We start from the raw sequence: 22,830 nt of genomic DNA on the forward strand, positions 1-22,830 counted from the left end.
AATGTTTTTATCCTTTCATCTGAAAATTAGCTGCTCTAAGTAGCTGTATGAGCAACGGAAACCCTTTTAAAACATCTGTTGTGGATATCTGCAGTGAGAAGAAAAGCTGTGTTTGCTGTCTTGCCCCTCATGCTTCAGACCTTTAAATATTCAATACGAAAGTTGTAAGAGAATCTACATGCAGTTAGCTGAGTATTTTTAGAAGCATTCCTATGAATAGAAAACCTATGAATAGAAATAGTAGTATAACTTGGAGAATCTTTGTTCAGTGTTTAATGAACATCCTTTCAGACATTCAAACTAACTGAATATGAGGACCAGGAGAGATAGAGATGGAAAAAGAAAAACAAGAAGGGAATTTGATGATGCAGTCCATGTGCCCAGCTGCATATAGCCCATCCAATGGTTTCTCAAACATTTGGCAGAATAACTGTATAAATGTCTGCATGGGATTAAAAAATATATTCTGGATTACTAATTTAGTCAAATATAGTCAACTGAGCACTTTCTTGTAGGGGAAAAGGGATGAAAGTGATGGGGAAGTTAGACAGAAGAGAAGTAGCTGACAGAGTAAAAATGGAAAAGAGACAATCAGTGTATCTAAAAGATTCTGGTGTCTCTTGTGTAAAATAATCACCTTTTCATTCTCTGCATTAGCATGAACTATTGGTGTAATGCGGAACATCTCATTAATTAATACATTAATTCTTCTTACAATGTTATGGTTAAGTAAACTTTAATTCTTTGCAATCATCTGGTCCTCTGAGCAAATGCAGAACCTTCCTCCCGCATGTCTAACAAACTATGGAGTCAGAAAAGGAACTTATTTGGAGATGAGATGATCTCACTTTAATAACAACAACAACAACAATAATAATAACAATAATAAAGTTGGAAGGGACCTTGGAGGTCATGTAGTCCATCCCCTTGCTCAGGTAGGAAACCGTATACCATTTCGGACAAATACTGTCCAGTCTCTTCTTAAAAACTTCCAGTGATGGAGCATTCACAGCTTCTGGAGGCAGGTTGTTCCACTGGTTAATTGTTCTGACTGTCCGGAAGTTTCTCCTTAGTTCTAGGTTGCTTCTCTCCTTGATTAGTTTCCATCCGTTGCTTCTTGTCCTGCCTTCAGGTGCTTTGGAGAATAGCTTGGCTCCCTCTTCTTTGTGGCAACCCCTGAGATATTGGAACACTGCTATCAAATTCACCCCTCGTCCTTCTCTTCATTAGACTAGACATACATACCCAATTCCAGCAGCCGTTCCTTATAAGTTTTAGCCTCCAGTCCCCTAATCAACTTTGTTGCTCTTCTCTGTACTCTTTCTAGAGTCTCAACATCTTTTTTACATTGTGGTGATGAAAACTGGATGCAGTATTCCAAGTGTGGCCTTACCAAGGCATTGTAAAGTGGTATTAATATTTCACTTGATCTTGATTCCATCCCTCTGTTAATGCAGCCTAGCACTGTGTTGGCTTTTTTGGCAGCTGCAGCACACTGCTGGCTCAGATTTGATTGATTCTCCACTAGGACTCCGAGATCCCTCTCACAGTTGCTACTATTGAGCAAGGTACTACCTATACTATACCTGTGCATTTGGTTTTTCTTACCTAAATGTAGAACCTTACTTTTTTCACCACTGGATTTCATTTTCTTAGATGCTTTGGGGTACCACTACAGAGATTTTAAGATTTGTTTAGCTCTCAGTATAGGAGATAACCAGGCTGAGTTCAAGGGAGAGGGTCAAACACGTCATCGGTCTCAAGTTCCTTCTTGCCCACAAGAGGTCTTAAGTCCAGCCCACTTTGAATTCCACTGACTCTTATCTGCCCCAATTTGCTTTGACTACACTATTAGTGGTAGTTTAGATTCTTGTAGAATGCTCAAGCTACCATAATTTTTTCCATCCATTTGAACTGCCTGGACTTTCTGATTTTCCTAGCATTTAACAATAGGATGAACCAGGTTTTAAGATTGGTTATTGCATGAATAGGCTTCAGCTCCAAAATTTGCACTCTGTGTTGAGTTTGGGATCATGCCTACTTGTTTGGAAAAACCCTCCCACAGTTCTCAAATCTTCATTCTTTTACAAATGCTGGGAAAGAAAGATAGAAAAGCCGCTTTCTTCTCATGGGGCTGCTCCTCTTGATTCATCAGAAAATGCAACGTCTATTGATTTTCGCAAAGTTCAGTTCCCATAAAGCTTCTCATGCAGTAGCCAAATTGTCAGATTGTAAATTAACCTGAGAAAACTACAACTACTAGCAACACTATGTCCTTATACATGATGGAGTAGAAATGGGATACGAAGGGGAAATTATAGTTCTTCCTGAATATGATAATTAAAAGCAGATGTGAAGGTGAGATATTGACAATATGCAATTAACTTTAATGGAATGATTAAAAAAAAGCCATTAAGAGTTTTAGCCTTAATTCCTAACTGTAAAACGTTACAGTCAAATAGTTTCTTGAACAATATTTTTCATAAAATGAGCAAGGTGTTTAGATTGTCAGCTGAGAGAGAAATGAGTCTCTGCAGTTCTTTACCCTAGTTTGGGTTATAAATGGGAAGACAGCCTGAACGTATGCATTTTACTAATATTAATTAATAAATTAATTTATTAATTGTATTAATATTTAAAGAATTGCATTCCAATCTGTTTAAACTCGAGAGAGGAAGTAAACTTCTTGTAAAAACATCTCCTGCCCAAACTAGTGCAAGATTCCCTCAGGATTGACAAGACTGGATTTTCATGCTTACAGTGACACCTGCAGTGTATATCATAAAAGCTTCCTCTGTTGGAAGTTGGGATGGATTTTCCTCACAACCCTTTTTGTGTGGTAGGATCTCTGATTGAGAAGCACTCATTGCTCACTTAAATCTGCTGGACTAATGAGAGTATTGAGCAATGATGAACTGTTTTACAGACTGTTCAGCGTACAGTAGGGGCCAAAATTGTGGAAACCTTTTGGGAAAATGTACAGTAGAAATGCCACCTTTGGTTAAGTTTCCACCAATTTTTCTTCTAATTTCGTTAATAACTGTAGCCTTGTTCACTTAATAATACTGCTTTACATTGCTTTCTAGGCAACCAGTCAACTCTGCACCATTACTTTAATTTTATTACATTTTACAAGCTCACTAAATGAAAGAACACAAAAAAACCCCAACCAACTAGATAGCGATCACATAAAACACTGACAAATGTCCTCCTCTCAGCTTCAATACATGACGTTAGTAACTAAATCCTACTGTGATCGGCTCATTGTGATTGGCTCATTGCCAAAACAAGATGACACCTGATTGGCTCTCTAAACACTCATGCTCATTGGCTACAATCAGATGAAGGAAAGCTACCTGATATCAACCTAAGCAAGTTGTGCTTCCTTTTTCTGGTTATTTGGCTATAACTTTTCATAGAATACAGTACAGATAATTGAACAAACTATGTTGCATTATATTCTTGATTAAATCATCTTTCCATTGAAATATAATTTTATGGTACTACTCCAAAAAAAGGGGTGTTATTAGCCATCAAACCTCAAAAGTACACTTTCCCCAAAAGGTTTCCACAATTTTGGCCACTACTGTATTTGGAATTGTTACTGCAATTGCACAATGCACTTTCATCCCCTCCAACCCATTGAGATCTGCCACAGATGATGCAATGTGATGCATTCCAGATTAAGACTGGCTGCACCCCGATCTTGTTGCGGGACCCTTAGCTTCATCTTTTCTCTGTCCAATTTTTCCATTGCTTTCCTTTTTGTTTCCAGCTTCTAGGTAGCACCCCATGAGCACTTCCCTTTTCTTTCTCTAAAAAGAATTTATTCCTTCAATAAACATTTGGGTTTTATTACGGGCAGTCCTCAACTTACAACGGTTCATTTAGTGACCATTCAAAGTTAAACGACACTGAAAAAAAGGAACTTGTGACCGTTTTTCACACTAGTGACTGTTGTAGCATCTCCACGGTCACACAATCAAAATTCAGACGCTTGGCCACTGACGCATATTTATGACGATTGCAGTGTCCTAGGGTCATGGGGTCACCTTTTGCAACCTTCTGACAAACAAAGTCAATGGGAAGGTCAGATTCCCTTGACAACCGGGTTACTAACTTAATAACTGCAGTGATTCACTTAACAACTGTGGCAAGAAAGATCACATTAAAATGGAGCAAAACTGACTTAACTGTCTCAGGTAGCAGCAAATGCTTTGGGTTCAGTTGTGATTGTACATCAAGGACGAGGACTACCTGTATTAGTGATTTGCTTAGAGGTGTTTTTCGTAATATAGTCTTCATCATTTGTAAACCAGCCAGAGTCATTGAGAGTGAGTCAGGCAACCGTATATGCTCTTAGTTACCATATTCAGGAAGAACTATGATTGTCCCTTAGTATTTGTTTGGTGTTCCAACATCCATACAAAAGGCTGAAGTTGTTTTAGTCATCGTGGTTTCCTCAGGTTAATTTACAATCTTACAATTGGGCTACTGCACAAGAGGTTTTATAGGAACTTTGTCCATCTGGCTACACATGCCACGTATTGTAACACGGGCTTGGTGTCTTCCCTTTTATGTTCAGCTAGGGTATATGTGATTTGTTAGTAGGAAATAACTTAGAGTAGCATCTGCTACTGTAATGGAGCACAATATCTCAGCGGAAGGAGTGCAGTCCCTAGCTCCAGCTTTTATTCCTTGTTCTGTATCACAATGCATGAGATTGTTTATCCTTCAAAATGATGTTTAATGTTGAGTAAAGAGAGGGAAGTGCAAATATAACATTGCATGGCACAGTTCATTATTACAGTATATAAACATTACAGTATAGGGGAGTTTTGGGGGACTTTGATGCTCCATAGCTATTTGGAACCCTCACAATCATTTGATGCATTATTATTATTATTATTATTATTATTATTATTATTATTATTATTATTATTATTATTATTACATTTATATACCGCCCTTTCCCGAAGGACTCAGGGCGGTTTACAGGGTGATTAAAAAACCAAGATACAAAAGTTAAAAACAAATTTAAAAAAAATTATATTTGTCCCTGCATAAATAAAACCCCAGTTAAAATTAAGATTAATTCTCAGCCTGGGCCAGAGAGCTTGAAGAGCCAGGTCTTCAGGTCCTGGCGGAATGAACGGAGGTCGGGGGCAGTCCTCAGCTCCTCTGGCAGCTGGTTCCAAAGGGCAGGCGCACCCACTGAGAAGGCCCTATCCCTGGGTGTCATCCACCAGCAATCTCTTACCGGTGGCACCCTGAGAAGACCCTCGCTGTGGGAGCGCACTGGACGAAGGGAACTTGATGCCAGCAGCAGGTGTTCCCTCAGATATCTCGGACCCAAGCCATTTAGGGCTTTATAGGTCATCACCAGCACCTTGAATCTCACCCGGCGGGCAACCAGAAGCCAATGCAGCTCGCGGAGTAGAGGTGTTACATGGGAGTATTGGGAAACCCCCATCACAACTTGCGCGGCCGCATTCTGCACCAGCTGAAGCCTCCGGGTGGTCCTCAAGGGTAGCTTCATGTAGAGAGTGTTGCAGTAGTCTAAATGGGAGGTCACGAGCGCATGAGTGACTGTGCGTAGGGCATCTCGGTCCAGATAGGGTCGCAACTGGCGCACCAGGCGAACCTGGGCAAAAGCCCCCCTGGTCACGGCTCCTATATGGTCTTCAAAATTGAGCCGTGAATCCAGGAGGACGCCCAAGTTGTGAGCCCTATCAACGGGGGGTAACACCTCACCCCCCCATCGTTAGAGATGGAATAGTCTGGTTGACCCGAGATGCCGATATGCACAGCCACTCAGTCTTGGCGGGATTGAGACGAAGCCTGTTTCTCCCCATCCAGACCTGGACCGCCTCCAGGCAACGGGACATCACAGCGAGGGCATCGCTGGGTTGGTTCGGGGTAGAAAGAAAAAGTTGTGTATCATCAGCGTACTGATGATACCCCACCCCGAAACCACGAATGCTCTCACCCAGCGGCTTCATATAGATGTTGAACAGGAGGGGCGAGAGAACCGACCCCTGAGGAACTCCACAAATGAGAGGCCTCGGGGCGGATCTCTGCCCTCCCGTCAACACCGACTGCGAACGGCCCAGGAGATAGGAGGATAACCACCGTAAAACGGTGCCTCCCACTCCCAACCCCCTGAGACGCCGCAGTAGGATACCATGGTCGATGGTATCAAAAGCCGCTGAGAGATCTAATAGGACCAGGACAGAGGAGCAACCCCTGTCCTGAGCCCTCCAGAGATCATTCACCAGTGCGACCAATGCCGTCTCCGTGCTGTATCCGGGCCTGAAACCTGATTGGTACGGGTCCAGATAATCAGTTTCCTCCAGGAACAGAGGAAGCTGATGCACCACCACACTCTCAACAACCTTCGCCAAAAAGCAAAGGTTGGAGACTGGACAATAGTTATTTAAAACAGCCGGGTCCAGGGCAGGCTTCTTGAGGAGGGGTCTCACCACCACCTCCTTCAAGGCAGCAGGGAAGACACCCTCCTTCAAAGAAGCAGTTATTACTGCATGGAACCAGCCTCGTGTCTCCTCCCGGGCCGCATAAGCTAGCCAGGAGGGGCACAGATCCAACAATTAATGCCAAGAATAGAGCCCTCTACTTGGGCTACTTCCCAGTATGGAGCTGTTCCTCCTCCTCCTCTTGTGGAAGAGAGAAAAAAAAATACAGTGGAGAACGGGATGCAATCCATTTTAAATTAACTTTGAAATCAGCCAGGCTTAGCTTAGAATAATAGTAAAGCCCACACACTCCTGTGCAAGAATCTTCACAAGTGTGCAGGCTGTTGCAGATTCTGAGTTATAGGATGACTTGTTTAGGAATTTAGAATTTATTTTCAAAATAACATTCAAGCATACTCTTCCCATTTTCTCAGTGGACTGGGACAACTTGCTGCGGCCAACTTCCCACGGCTTTCTTGCCATGGTCAATTCGCCACAGCCAACTCAGCATGGGACAACTCACCACAAGACAGTTTTAATAATTCAATTTAACTAAAACATTTTTTTTGTCATTCACATTTCGTTGTGTCCCTCCTTTGGCATCCTTTCTTTAATGATTCTATTCCACCATTTCTTCGATATTAGTGTAACTCTTATCCATTGGTGAGTTGGCCACAGCAAGTTGATGCTGGCGAGTTGGCTGCAGAAAGTTGGCTGCAGGGAGTTGTCCTAGACCCCAGAGTTTGTATGGTAACATCATGGCACATGGCACATAATAGAGAAGACATGATAGAGAGAGTTGAAGTTGCCAGAATCTTGGGCGAAAATGACCACATCATACTGGAATTTAATATAATGCAAACACTAGCAACAGAAAACAATCCAAACAGTGTCTTGAACTTCAAAAGAGCTGACTTTAACAAATTCAGAGAGAACCTAAGAAATTTCGTGGATGAAAATACTAAAGGGGAAAAGAATCAATCTTATTTCATTCTTTGACAAAGTGACTAAACTAATATACCAGCGAAATACTGTTGACGTAGTATACTTAGACTTCAGTAAGGCATTTGATAAAGTAGACCACAACATACTCCTTGGTAAGCTAGAAAAAGGTGGAATAGACAACATCACCACCAGATGGATCTGCAGCTGGTTGGCAAACCGTGCTCAACAAGTAGTTCTCAGCAGTACTAGATCCACATGGAGAGAAGTAAGCAGTGGGGTACCGCAAGGTTTCGCTTTAGGCCCAGTACTCTTCAGTAGGGAATTGAAGGGGAACTTGTCAAATTTGCAGAAGGGAAATGTTATAGAATGGCTGAGAAAAGGATTTAGGACAACTTGCTGCAGCCAGCTTGCTGTAGCCAAGTTATACTATTTTTGCAAGGATATCTACAGCAAGCCAAAATTTCACCAAAATGAAGAAATGTATGCCATGATGTTACCATACAAACTCTGTCCCCCCCCCTTTTTTTACTTACATGCAATCACATTCAACTACAAAAGAGGAGAGTTTTCATCACAACTCATGTTTCATCATTTCTCTCTCACCCTAAGGATGCCCATATATGTATGGTCAGCTAGACTTTCGGACTGTTAATCTTATGTTGGGGTCCTGTTTATCTTCACTAGTATTTTTTGCGTGGGTGCCCAGTTTCAAGGACAAAAGGTAGTTTACAACTAGCAAGATAACAACCTGCCTATATCTGATCTGTGGATGTTTGTTAAAGCTGATCTGCTTTTTCTCTTAGTTCTGTATTTGTTAAAATATATTTCTGGATAGCAGTTTTAAAGTGAATCCAGACTGAATGCTAGGAAGTCTTGCTTTGCATCCGTTGGGATTAATAGTTAATAAGCATAGAAATTGACTGTTAAATTTTAGAAAGCCATTGGTTTTATTTTGTATCTAACACTTTTGATGTCAATTTATCCAGAAAATGTCTCATAAAAATGTCTATGACTTGTTTTATTATAATGGCTCCTTATACATCAATCATATTTGATCTGGGGAAATATTTGAGTATTTCTTATAACAAACCTCCATTGGATGAAAAATTATTAAAAGAATTTGATTCAATAGGACATCCCAAGACTATGAACCCAGAGCAGGTATTTAACGTGTGTTATTTAAGAGATAGCTGGGCGATATTACATCTGCGAATATATTTCAGTTTTTCAGTTTTGTATTTCAGCACTTAGAAATTATGAAGCAGGGTTTCTATTTGAAAATTAAGTTTAGCACAAATAAAATAAGTTGAATGCTGAATGAGGGTACCATTCCTTGAAAATCCTAGAATAAAAGTCACGTTGATGGCAGACATTTGTTGCATAAAATCTGGAAATTTGCCCATCTGTTTTGTGCAATCATATTCTGGCTCGTTCTTCCTACAGCGTGTTGTCATCAAGGACAATGTTTTGCTTATGCACTTTGCGAAAGGCTTTGAAAGCATCTGAGAGTTAGACGTAGCACGTCTAAGGAAGCATTTTGAGTGAAGCATTTGAGTGAAAAGTTCCACTTTTCTTCTTCATGGTGCTTGGCACGAACCATTTCCATGACAAAAGAGAATTATTGACTTTCATAGCCATGCTGCCTTTGATTCAAGGATTGCTTTGATTCAGGGCCGCAGCCTTTGCTTACGAGACACAGAGCCCGGTCCCCTGTGTCAGGTGAAGAGGAAGACAACTGAGAAGTAGTCAATTGTGCAAGCATTCCCAGTGTGTGAGGGTCTTGAGTGATGTGGCAGGTTGAAACGATGCCTGGGAGAATGCAGGACAACCAAGCAGTCCTCCTGAATCCAGGAAGATGTTCAGCTTCGGCTATAATTCATGGAGCTGAATGGCTCTCCAAACGGAGAGCTGAAAACAAATGCACACACATGCTCGTGCAGAGTGAGTGAGTGAGAGAGAGAGAGAGAGAGAGAGAGAAGATGAGGCAAAGGGATGGAACAGATGTGGGAGCCTTTGTTGAGAGGCCTCAGAGGCTAGCGGGGTGGCGATAGGCTAATTTGAGGCGCATAATGCCAGATCCCTTTCATATGTAGAGCAGCACTTTGATCCAGCCTGGATGAAAGTGATGAAAAGTGGAGAGGATGGCCGGGGGTCTTTTGTCTTTGACAAAAAAGGCATCTGCCGAACTCTAACCCCCTCCTCTCTCCATGCAGCCTCTAGCAGGCTGTTCTAACAATGCTGGTAAAAGGGATGTGTCTCTTTCTTATCCCTCCGTTCCCTGGCCAAAAACCCTTGTCCTGACAGCTGAAGAAATCCTAGCGCCCCCCCCCCAAAAAAGGGCAGCTAAGCAGTATCTTGACTACAAAGCTTAATCATTTATTTTCTACCGTGCTAACGTTTTCTCTGTGTCGGCAAAGTCCAGTACAGTTGTTACATTTGTTCTTTTGGTGCATCTTTTCAAGAGACACTTTGGCATGAATTCATTTTGGCAAGGATGGAGAGTATCGCTTGTGGAGAAGGAGAGAGATACTTGCGGCACGTAGAAAAGGTTTTGAATGCCAGTGCACTGAACCGGATAAAGGAGCGAAAATATACAGTACATTCACATTCAGCACACTTTGGTTGAAGGTGAAAATAAAAATAAAAAGCAATCCATACTTTGGTTAAACAACGAATACTTCACATTGTTTTAATCTTTTCTGCTTTTAAGTAGCAATTCTACCTTAGGGGATGCTGCACCAACATTTAATTGGTGGCGGGGAGCTTTTCCTAATATGGAAAATGGTGGAATTGCTTGTTGAGAGAGAGAAAAAAAATTAACATTGAAATTGGTGTGTGGCTATTTGTTTGTTTTGGTATGCCTGAGATGGCCTACCCCCGGCCATTGCACAGTGATTGGGGTAACATATCCTTGAATATGTCTTTCCCTTGGGATTATGTTTGCTGTTGCAATTCTCTTCAGAAAGATTCAAGATTCAGGCTTAAAGCAAAAGAGAAGTTGCTGAGCTGAATGAGAAGTTGTACAGTTAAGATTTGCACTGCTCACTTGGAGACCTTATGTTATAAAATATGTTGTTGTTGTTGTTGTTAGCTGCGAAGTCGTGTCCAACCCATCGCGACCCCATGGACAACGTTCCTCCAGGCCTTCCTGTCCTCTACCATCTTCTGGAGTCCATTTAGGCTCACGCCTACGCCACTATATATATAAATCTGGCCTGGGGTTTGAGGAGCTGGTTTCTTAATTTGTGATTGTACTCTTGCTCAAAGTCCAGACATGTTCATATATCCTGGTATGCCTTGTCTTAAAATATTGAAAATATTGCAAGAATGACCCTTTTCTTAGATTGTGATACAGATAGTCCTTGTTTAGCGTCTGCCTCATGTAACAACTGTTCACAGTTATACCAGTGATGAAAAAGTAACTTTTCAACCTTTGCAGGTGTGTAAAGCAAAGGAAAGCTGCAGTAAGTTCATAAGTACTGTTTCAATTAGCAACTGTTTCACTTAAACAACTGAGTTGCCGGTCCCAATTGCGATTGCTAAATGAGCATCAGCTGTAACTAGAAACAGCTTCTTCTGTGTTTGATTACAATAGCAGTTGCCTCTAAGCCTTATTAAAAAAAACATATTTTTAAGAATGCATCATTTGTGTGTATAGATAGTCCTCGACTTACAACAGTTTGTTTAGTGACCGTTCAAAGTTAAAATGGTACTGAAAAAAGTGACTTATGATCATTTTTCACAGTTACAACCTTTGGAGCATTCCCATGTTTACGCGATCAAAATTCAGATCCTTAGCAACTGGTTCATATTTATGACCGTTGCTGTGTCCCAAGAGCATGTGAACACCTTTTGCAACCTTTTGGAAAGCCAAGTCAATGGGCAAGCCAGATTCACTTAACAACCAGGTTACTAACTTATCAACTGCAATGATTCACTTAACAACTGAGGCAAGAAAGATTGTAAAATGGGACAAAACTCACTTAACAAATGTCTTACTTGACAACAGAAATGTTGGGCTCCATTATGGTTGTAAGTTGAGGACTACCTATATATTACCACATTTCTGCATTTGCTTTGAGTTTTGTACAGGAATGATCATGCATTATGTGCGAAGGATAGACTTTGTTTCATGCCAGTTAGTCTAGTGAAGCCTTAGTGTTGTCTTTAACAGCTATATAGGCTTAACAATGACTATTTTATATGCCAAGATTTGCATATTTGCATATATAAAGTTTGGTATAAAAGCAGATTGTTATAGATGTCGGTATGATAAAATCTAATTAATCACATCAGGTCAAATCAAATCATACAAACTAGAAGGTGCTGGCCTAGAAACCAGGAGACTGTGAGTTCTTCCTTAGGTATGAAAGCTAGCTGGGTGACTTTGGGCCAGTCACACTCTCTTAACGCAACCCACCTCACAGGGTTGTTGTTGTGGGAAAAATAGGAAGAAGCAGGATTAGGTAAGCCTGCTCCCTTGAATTGCCAAAATACTTTTTAAAAAGGTAGAATAAAAATCTCATCCTTATCCTCATCATCCCCCAGTAAGACTTGTGTGCTCTAAGTAAGATGAGAGCTATGAGAGGTTCAGCCTACTGGACAGATCTCATCACAGGAGCTAGATGAAGAATGTCTCTCCCTTAAAGAATATAAGAGACATAATTTATATCAGATCAGTCCTTGCTGAAGTCATCATGCACTGGGTGTTAGAATTCCTGGACATTTGGTTTGGTTGAGCAGCCAGGATCAGCAACTGCAGAACTACTAGAAGAAAAGATGTTTATCCATTGCAAATACACAAAAATGAAAATAAATAATCTATTATTACAAATCAAGCCCAACAAGAAGAAGATATCTGAAAAGAATGGACCAATTCTGGAAAGTGCAACATCAGAAATAACAAAACAGAGGCTAACAGAGCAACATCGAATTATAATAAATAAAGTATTCACAGAAGCGGAATTGGAAGAACTGTAAAGATCTACCCAGAGCTAAGAAACTGAAGCCCTGCCAGAAGTACTTCAGACTATAGAGGCAAACCAGTTGGCAGTAGAGGAAGCCAGCACAGATATTGAATTGTTTTCATACCAAATCAGGCACCCTCTCCTCTGCCTTCTGCTCAGAAAGAACAAAGTCCTCTAACTAAAGAAAAAGAAGAATGGAAACAAAGAATAACAAAGAATAACATAAAAACAAACAAGTATGGTGCCTGCACTGAAGCTTGTTCCAAACAAACAGCTAGCACCAGTATTTAAAATATGCCAATACTGTAGCATCAAACATAAGCAAACCCAAACACAGTGGAAGAAATATCATCAAGGCAGTTAATACCAGGGCAATTCCAGTCATTAAATATATAGCTGGAACAATAGAGTGGAGACGAGCAGAACTAAAAGCCCGGGATAGTAACAATGAAATAATAAAAATACTTGAAGATCGGGTTTTAGATTTTGGCAGTCATTTGCTCTCCAAACTTGTTTCAATTTAGTTTCTGAACATTTCATTACCAGACTAGATATCATCATCAACAGGATTTTCTTGTCCTCTTTAGCTTATATATGTCTTGTGTGCCAATGTGGTCAGTTGGCCGTGTGATTGGTTGTTTGTTTGGAGCTATATTTAAATTCTGAGCAGCTGATTGACTGTCTTGTTTGGTCATTTGAATGATCTGGTTTCTTACATATTCATATACTGGATCTAAATATGCTTGTTAATTGCTCCTTTGGTAGAATACCAGACTTCAATAAATTCATGTGAAATGATGCGTGTACACCAGATATTTGAAGAAGAAAAAAGGGGATTGAACAAATATCTGAAGGACAGTGAAAAAGATGCACTGAAGCTAGTTTACCAGGAAGGCTTACTGAGTCCTGGAGAGACCAAACTGACTTAAAGACCAAATGAAGAATAAAATGACATGGCAAAGTAAAGTATTACATGGCCACTATATTAAAAAAAAAGCAGACGAAGCCAGTAACAAGACCTGGTAATGACTAACAGAGGGAAAATTGAGGAAAGAAATAGGGGGTTAATTCTGGCTGTAGAAGACCAAGCCTTAAGAACAAATCCATACAAAGTCCTACTAGACTAGACAGTAACAGACAGCAAGTGCTGCCTCTCCAAAAAAGTGGGAGAAACAGTGGACCACCTAGTTAGTTGTTGCAAGAAGGTCACGCGACAGACTATAGTGGCACAACAAATGCCTTGGAAGATCTGCAAGAAATACCATTTACCTGCAAGAAAGCATGATGGGACCTGGGAATAGACAAATTAATAGAAAATGAAGAAGCTAAAATGCTCTGGGACTTTAGAATTCAAACAGGCAAACACCTGTCACATAACAGAATTGACCATTCTCAATAACAAAGACAAAAAAAAGTCTGGCTAGTGGATGTGATAATACCTGGAGACAGCAGAATAGAAGGGGAAGAACAGGAGGAAATTGCAAAATACAAAGACTGCAGACAGAAGGAGAATGACTGTGGAAAAAGAAAGCAAAGATAATACCAATAGTATTAGGCCCCTTGGGTGAAATACTAAAACAATCTGGAGCATTACCTGAACACCATTGGCACTGACAAAATCTCCATCAGCCAATTGCAAAAGATAGGTTTACCTGTAACAGCTTACATCCTGTAGTGGTCCTTTTAACGCCATCAAACAATATCTGCCTATCCCAGGTCCTTGGGAAGGACTTTCATAGGTGGATAAAAATGTCAAATCCAGTTTAAACATCTGGCTGACTGTGCGACCAACACAATAATAAATTCATTTATTAGTGGATGTCATTCTTAAAAAATCCTGGATGAAACATACTTGGGTTAAGGGAAGAGTTCAGCTTCTTTATATTCAGTTGTATATTTATGAACATGGAATTAATAAGTTAAAACATTTTTTCTTTGACTTATATGCTATAGATCAGCGGCTCCCAACCTTTTCTACGCCCCGCACCCCTAGAACACTTTTGATTTAGTCTCGCACCCCTTACAAAAGTTCAAAATAACGGCAATGAATTATGCATATATACACTATAATTTTGAAAACCCAAGTTTTCGCACCCCCTGGAATATCATCTCACACCCTCAGGGGTTAGGGCACCCCCAGTTGGGAACCCCTGCTATAGATGTAGAAGAACTTCTATGGTCCTATTATCCTCGTTTCCAGTTTACCATTTCAGACAAGCGACTGTCTAGTCTCTTCTTAAAAACCTCCAGTGATGGAGTGTCCACAAATCAAAGGAATCACAGTGATGGTCTTTTCAGTCACGATATTATATTATATCCAATAACGATGGTGTTGATAGTGCTGCCGCTGCTGTCGAGGAGAGGAAAATAAATCTTTCGGTGAAGTTTTCTCAGTGAAATATTGCCAAGTAGCTAGTTTCTGCATGGAAGAAGAGAGGCTCATGTGCCATGTCAGGTGTAAACAAAACAGGTTTGAATTCAAAACATTTTGAAAAGTGTTTTCCACTTAAGACGGCCCCTTTTGAGGTTGGAACAGTTGTTTCTCATCTGAAACGGGCTGTTTTGACCAATTGTAAGTTCTAAACAGATCTGTCTGAAGCTCCGAACACTCTCTGAATGATGGAAAAACCACCCATTTTGAATGTGAAACAGCTGCTTTGCATTCAAAGAGGGGTATTTTGAATTCAAAATGGAAAAGACTTCGTACACCACTATTATGTTCTAATCAGCAGAGCAAAGAGCAGTTTTGGAAGAGGGCATTTTAATTGGATAAAAGAGTGAGTGGTAATGGTGGTGGTGGTGGTGGTGAGGGGGGGTGGGAGAGAATTATCCCTTTTCTTTTTACTGTTTAAGTGGGAGGAAGCCATCCTGGAGATCTAAAAACAGAAGTCTCCATTCTGCCTTGTCCTTAGAGCTAAACTCGATGTGATCTAAGTGTCATGCATCCCAGACTAGATTTAGCTTAAACTGCATGTTTAGCCAGAAGTAAAATAACGCAAAACTTACCAGGGGATAATCTTTTCCGAAAGCACAGGACTACTTATACATTTTAAAGAAGGGTTCCCAAAGTGGTCATTATTGGCCTCCAGAGTCAATGGGACTATCCGAGGGGTTAATGCTGTTATTCTTCTTAGTAGCAGTCCTATTAAAATAATTGTAATACAGTAAGCATTTGGAGGCCAGTGAACAGTCTGAACCTTTATGAAGGGATCAGTTTGCTGAAGAATTTCGGGAGCCCTGCTCTGAAGGATGTATCAAATGCACCTTAAATCAGAGCCAAATTTTGCAAAGCATTCCTTAAATTACTGCAGAACATATTTAAGAAATACGTAAGAAACTGCAAGGAATATAACTCCTTCCATCCTTCACCATTTGGTCAGAGCTGAAGAAGCTTCTTGGATGAGAAGTGAAACGTCTTCAAGGGGAAAAAAAAAAACTAAGTCTAGTTGCCTTTTGAAAAAGCACTTTTGGGGCAACCATGACCTGGATGAATAAGAAGACAGATCTTTAAGAAACATCTCCGACTTAGAACTTGAACACTCTTGTTGACTAAGCTGTGGACCTTCATCATCCAATTTAGATCTCTGGACCACCTTAGCTAAAACACTAGACTGCAGACCTAACCTGCAGGTGGATATTAGGTGGATAATGCCAAGTTACTTTTGGCAAGGTTTATGTAAACCATGGCTGAGATACTACCCACAAAATGCCTTGGATATTCAGGACATTACAGAACTGCTAGCTTACAGAAGGATATCTGGAAAGGAAATACTGAAAAAGAGAACTAGGGTCATGTACTTGCCACATGCCATTTATTTTGGGTGCCCACTTTGAGATAAGCTTGCATTTTCTCCACGCTTTCCTCCCCCACACTTTTCTCACTGAACAAAAGCACTTCCATGTGAAGAGAGCGCCTTCAAATTCACCAGCCCTGGATTTTTTTTTCCTTGTTATGAAAGCCTCAGACTGCAGGTCACTTGACTATGTACTGAAGATAAACTTTTCACAAAGGGTGCCCTGTTTGAAGCTGCACCTGGTATTGCAATCTCTGAATGCGATAACATTTGCTAGAAAAAATTGTTATTGGAGAGCTGTGAGGTTGGACGTAAGAGGATTCCATTTACAACAGCTATTAGCTTGTGAGTGAGGCCATAAAGTTTCCACCGTTTACAGAACGGTGAAAGAATATTGGTTTCTTAATTGCATCTTTATTCATACACTAGGTGAATCGTATTTAATTAAGTTTATGCCCTCATAAGACCATAAGGAAATTGTATTTTGGTTATTTTTGCTCATGGTTTGACCTACAGGGAATTCTACTATTATTGCAAAACGGTGGATTTTGTTTTGTTTGTATGAAAACTGATTTAGGCAGGTAGAAAAAGTACATGACGGCTCAGAAGGATTAGGAGGGGGCTTTACTTTAAAAAAATGTGACGTTTGATCTAGGAATTCTAACGTTTTCCTTTTATTTCCTTTTTTTTTAAAGAACATTCAGGGATCTCAGATCATAAGTCATTACATATTTAACATTACATACAGAGAGTCCTCGATTTACAACTGCAATTTCCATTACAATTTATCATAAGTCATTACATATTTAACATTACATACAGAGAGTCCTCGATTTACAACCGCAATTTCCATTGCAATTTAGTGAAGGAATGCTTTGGGGAAGTGAGGGGAGCGGGGGGGGGGGTGATGGGCCAAGCTCTCCAGCTTCACAGCAGTGCAGTTGGTGAAATTCGGGCAGGTTCAGCACTCCAGCAAGTAGCGGAGCAGGGCCGTGCTCACTTGTGAGAGGTGCCGGGGCTTGGCAGGGAAGGGGGGAGGTTGGGCTGGTGCTTCTCTGCCTGGCTGTAAAAGGGTTCCGGCACCCAAGGCTGCGCAGGAGGCGAGCATGGACAGTTCAGGACTCTCAGGCACGGCACCAAAGTAGCATGTTGCAGCATCTCTGTGGTCATTTGTTAAGTGCAAACGACTGCTGTAATGTTGCAACATGCATAACTATAACTACTTTTTGGCAGGGATGTCGTAACTTTGAACATTCGCTAAGTGAACGTTCGTAACTTGAGGACTATCTGTAGTTCTTCAGAGGAAAGGGTCATTAATTGGAAGCACTGAGATGGTTCTGCACTTTCTTGGAATCAAGGGACTCCGGTGAATTGTGTTGCTCCATAAACTTCATTGATTTGGCTTCTGAAGTGGATTTCCTGCTTGCTGAATGGAGCAGTGAAATTGCTTGTCCATTGTGAGCCAGAAATGCTGTAGCGTGCAAACATGTTTCTTGTGTTAAGTAACAGTACTGTAGTCTTGTAATATGTACAAGGAAGCTTATTAGCGGTTGGTTGGTTATAAGCTTTCTTTGGCATTTCAAGATCTGCCCTTCTCCTGTGGAAAGTTACCCAACATCCACTAAATAGCCTCCATTACGGAAGCCACAGCATGGTTCTCTTTTAGCTTCTGGTGAAGAAGCTCCTGCCAAATGACTACTCTTCCAAATTTAAACAGTGAGCTAAATTAAAATTGCGCTCAAACAACAACCAAACTTCACCTAATTTATTTTTTTTTAAATATTTTCGTAAGACATCTGAAACTAATAGGAGGGAAATGGAGCTGAAACCTTTTTACCTTGAATTTTGTTGCTGTTGTTCAGAGTTTCCAAAAAAAAAATCACAGGCAGAGAAGAAACGGACCCAAAGGAAGGATTAAGCACCCTTTCTCCTCCAACCGGTGATCCATTCAATTTAATACAGTAACAGACTGGTTACATTTTCCTTAAGCGAAGAAGTTGAGTAAATACTTGAAATTTTCAGTGCATTGAATAATTTCAGTAGCACTGTGGAGCGATCCAAATTTGAACAGTGAAAGATGTGAAGAGGACATAGAAGTGCATGGAGTACCTGCCAGCATCTATTTGAACCAAGCACCTCATTTATTAATTGAATCCACGGGTAGTCCTCGACTTACAACAGTTCATTTAGTGACCGTTCAATGTTACAATGGCACTGAAAAAAGTGACATGATAGCTTTTTTTAACACTGACGACCGTTGCAACTTCCCCGTGGTCACGTGACCTAGATTCAGACGTTTGGCAACTGATTCATTATTTAAGACGGTTGTAGTGTCCCAGGGTCATGTGAACACCTTCTGACGAGCAAAGTCTATGGGGAAGCCAGGTTCGCTTAACAACTGCAATGGCTCACTGAACATCCGCGACAAGAAAGGTTGCAAAATGGGACAAAAATTCACTTAACAGATGTTTCACGCAGCATCAGAAATTTTGGTCATCGGTTGAGGACGACCTGTATTTCCCAAATTTAACAACTCCGCTGTTGCTGTGGGAAGTCTCTCATGTGAGCCATGGGGAAAGGATGTGTTGGGTTAAAGCAGAGGCCAACTGGTGCTGGACGAGTTCCAGAAATATTCTCCGTTGACTTTTTTCTGAATATGGGTCTTGCCCAGGCCTATAAGTGTCTTCATTTTGGGACATCAATGATGACAACATTCTTACAATAACTGATTATATAAATTATTTTCTTCTTTGTGGGTGGTTGAATGTTTAAAAGATGTGTTTAGAGTACACACCCACACACAAATGGATATCAAATATTTATTATTCCAGTTTAATGTATATTATATAACAAATGAGGTTAAGGACTGATTGGGAACTCTCCCTTTTCCTCTTCCCTTCCCAGGTGATCTTTGCTTTGAATCAGACTCTCTTGCAGCAGGAGAATCTCCGAGCAGGCAGTCTACAGATTCCGTACAATACAGAGGACCTTATCAAGCATTACAACTGTGGAGACCTCAACACCGTCATCTTCAATCATGATACTTCTCAGGTGAGTTGTGTCTCCCCATTCCCTTGTGCTGCTCACAGGATTGCTAGTTAGTTTCTCCTGTGAACTGTCCATATCCCCAAAAACAAGTTTATTTTCACTGTTCAAAATCAGCATGCATGCTTCTTTGTTAACACTGCAATTGGCAGTTGTACTTCCAGACACATTTTGTTTGTTGGCACTGGATGGGCTGTTTCTGATTTGCTGGATAAGAAGAGAGTTTATAATATGTTTTATGAATTAAATGTTTTATTGCAATACGGAGGGAACACATACTTTTTAATTCAACTTAATTTTTAAAAGATACCACTTTTTTTCTTTTTAACGACCCTGTAATCCCTTGCATCTAAGGGACGCGGTGGCTCAGTGGGTTAGGACACTGAGCTTGTCGATCAGAAGGTCGGCAGTTTGGTGGGTCGAATCCCGAGTGCCGCGTAGCAGAGTGAGCACCTGTTACTCGTCCCAGCTTCTGCCAACCTAGCAGTTCGAAAGCACGTCAAAATGCAAGTAGACAAATAGGGACCGCTCCAGTGGGAAGGTAACAGCGTTCCGTGCACCTTTGGCGTCTAGTCATGCCGGCCACATGACCACGGAGACGTCCTCGGACAAGCGCTGGCTCTTCGGCTATGAAACGGAGATGAGCACCGGCCCCTAGAGTCGGAAACGACTAGCACGCATGTGCGGGGGAACCTTTACCTTTACCTTTAATCCCTTGCATTGGGGTAAAATCGGGGTAACTGAATGGAGCTGAGCATTTACTGGCCGGATGCCCTTCCTGCTGCCTATGCAGAGTTCACAGCAGATATTTTCTCTTTGCGCCCAGAGAGGGAAATATTTGCGGCTACCTAGGATTGAACTCATATCTTCCTGATTGTAAAGCGAGAGCTCCACTTCTAAGCCACCACACTGCTCTTTAAAAAGATACAGCAAACTAGGGGAAAATGGATTTGTCTCTCTACAGTACTTTGCCAAATTGGAGCCAGTCTGTTTTGCCATGTCTATACAATGGCTTCCTGAGCTTTTACATGAGGATAGTGAGATGTCCTATGTTTCCCATTTTTCTAAGCACATTAATTTGACATGAATGACATAATCAAAGGCCTTCTATAAACAATGAAGCACATGTTAATTTCATTTTGTTGTTTATATCCACTAATAAGTAGCTATTACAGGTAGTTCTCACTTAATGACTGCCCTATTTAGCAATTGTTCAAAGTTATGGCAGTGCTGCAAAAGTAATCTTACAACTGGTCTTTGCACTTACGACTGTTACAGCATACCCCTCAGTCATATCAAGATTGGGGCACTTTGGAACTGGCAGTCATTTATGACCATTGCAGCATTCTGTGGTTACCCATTTGCATATTTTACAGCTGGCTTTCAACAAGGATCGTCAGTGAAGAAGCCAGCAATGAAGTCACAGGTTGTGGTCAGGTGATGCCTGGTTTAGCGATGGAATTCTATTTGTAAAAAATGTACTCCATATTCAAGCCGCTATTCCATACTTTTCACTGTCCCAGATAAGAATGAAGACGGGAGGTCGATGTGAGACTTTAAAAGAGTGAATAAAATACCACAGATTTAGGATGGAAATTCCATGGAAGAGTTGTACTGCTGCCCCTGGATTTTGGGAGCCTACCCTTCAGATAACCATCCACTGTCTTACCAAAAAACCCCACTATATATTGAATACCAGGGGAGCCATGCTAACGAACAGTTCTATTTAGATTTCTCTGGAACTCAGAATATTCACCAAGCTGTCAAAGCTGCTAGTAGCAGACTGGAACAGTTAATCCCAAATGCAAGCCTCTCAGAGCTTTGATTAATAAGGTGTATTAATAAGAGGCTTATACAGTAGTAGCAAGAATTCTGCCAAGTAGTCTGTTGTCAAATGAGAGACCTCTGTATTGCAAAATAAGATGAGAGGTCTCTGATATGTGCTTTTCAGGAGTGGGTAGAGGTAATTTGCATCTGCTATTGTAAGTATTATATTTCTACCCCTAGAACCAATTTTCCTACAAGGTTGCAGTGATTTTATGGTACATCTCTTAAATATGGAGTCCCATATCTACAGTATGTGCGATCTGGAGACAGAGGAATATGAGGTGGACATTCTGCCTCTGAAGCAATTTGTTTTTCGGTGAATATGGAAAAAGAGCCCCTTCTTACATTTGCAAAAGCTGGTTTAGGCAAAGGTTTCTCTCCTCCAATCCAGGATAGCCGGCTATCCAAGAGACAGCCAGCTATTCAGTGGCAAGTCATGCGTTTGAGATGTTTGGGCATCCTGACCCTAAGATTTTTGAGAGTCTTATGCACATGGCTCCCTGGGTAATCTCATTTAATGCTTGCTCTTAAAAGTGTGCAATGCTGGTGGCTCTCTCCAACAATCCACACGGGGAAAATCAGGCAGCTTTTCCATCACTGGCATGTTTCAGTAGTCTCCCGTGAACACAACATGTGGTTATGCACGCGCATATTATTACATTCTTTTAAAAAACACCAAACCACCAGATTGCTAGTCTCGACTGAAACTCACCTGACCTATTTCTCATCAGAGCTCACAAAGCGTTTAATTAGATAGCGTTCTGGTTGAATGGGAGGGAGAGCTGGACCCAGGAGAGGAAGTCTGAACTTCAGCATGTGTGGCTGTAATGTCTTTCCCTTTGACAATGGATCTTCATGACATTTCTCAATAACTTCAGGGTGAGATGGTTCTAGTCAAAAGACACAAAGGAGGATATAAGTTATGCCAGTTGCCGGCTGATTGGCAATCTTCTTTTCTCTCCTTTTACGAATTATATGTATTATCCACTTGAAGAGAGCAGAGCTAATCCTGACAGCCCAAAACCGATGCCGAAAAAACTTTGGATCACTTTCATATCTAGCCACAAGGATGCTCCAATACTCCTCAAACCGAAAATATCAAGGGATATTTAATCATCCATCCCATAGTGAATAATAATAATAATAATAATAATAATAATAATAATAATAAAGTTGGAAGGGACCTTGGAGGTCATCTAGTCCAACCCCCTGCTCAGGCAGGAAACCTTATACCATTTCAGGCAAATGGCTGTCCAGTCTCTTCTTAAAAACCTCCAGTGTTGGAGCATTCACCACTTCTGGAGGCAGGTTGTTCCACTGGTTAATTGTTCTAACTGTCAGGAAGTTTCTCCTTACTTCTAGGTTGCTTCTCTCCTTGACTAGTTTCCATCCGTTGCTTCTTGTCCTGCCTTCAGGTGCTTTGGAGAATAGCTTGGCTCCCTCTTCTTTGTGGCAGCCCCTGAGATATTGGAACACTGCTATCATGTCACCCCCTCACCCTGCTCTTCATTAAACTAGACATACCCAATTCCAGCAACCGTTCCCTATATGTTTTAGCCTCCAGCCCCCTAATCATCTTTGTTGCTCTTCTCTGTACCCTTTCTAGAATATAGCTACAATATATTCATGAAGTGTCTACAGAGATTCTCAATCATCCAGCTCATGGTTGTTCCAAAGGTGCTTTTCCAAAGGCAACTGGACTTTTCTTGTTGTTTTTTTTCCTTGAACACATTTCATGTCTCATCCAAGAAGCTTCTTCAGTTCTGCTGAATGGCGGGG

The 22,830-nt window shown here is 41.0% G+C and overlaps 1 protein-coding gene across 1 annotated transcript in view; it reads left to right on the plus strand.

Moving 5' to 3' along the window:
* TRABD2A (TraB domain containing 2A) overlaps positions 1–22,830 on the plus strand; it is an 86,916-nt gene that overhangs the window by 37,427 nt on the left and 26,659 nt on the right. The window contains exon 3 of the mRNA XM_083353740.1: positions 19,084–19,230. Coding sequence (XP_083209866.1) covers positions 19,084–19,230 — 147 coding nt within the window. The remainder of the gene's footprint in view (positions 1–19,083; positions 19,231–22,830) is intronic.

Source organism: Vipera ursinii, assembly GCF_947247035.1.
Source record: "Vipera ursinii genome assembly, chromosome: 2".
NCBI lineage: Eukaryota > Metazoa > Chordata > Lepidosauria > Squamata > Viperidae > Vipera > Vipera ursinii.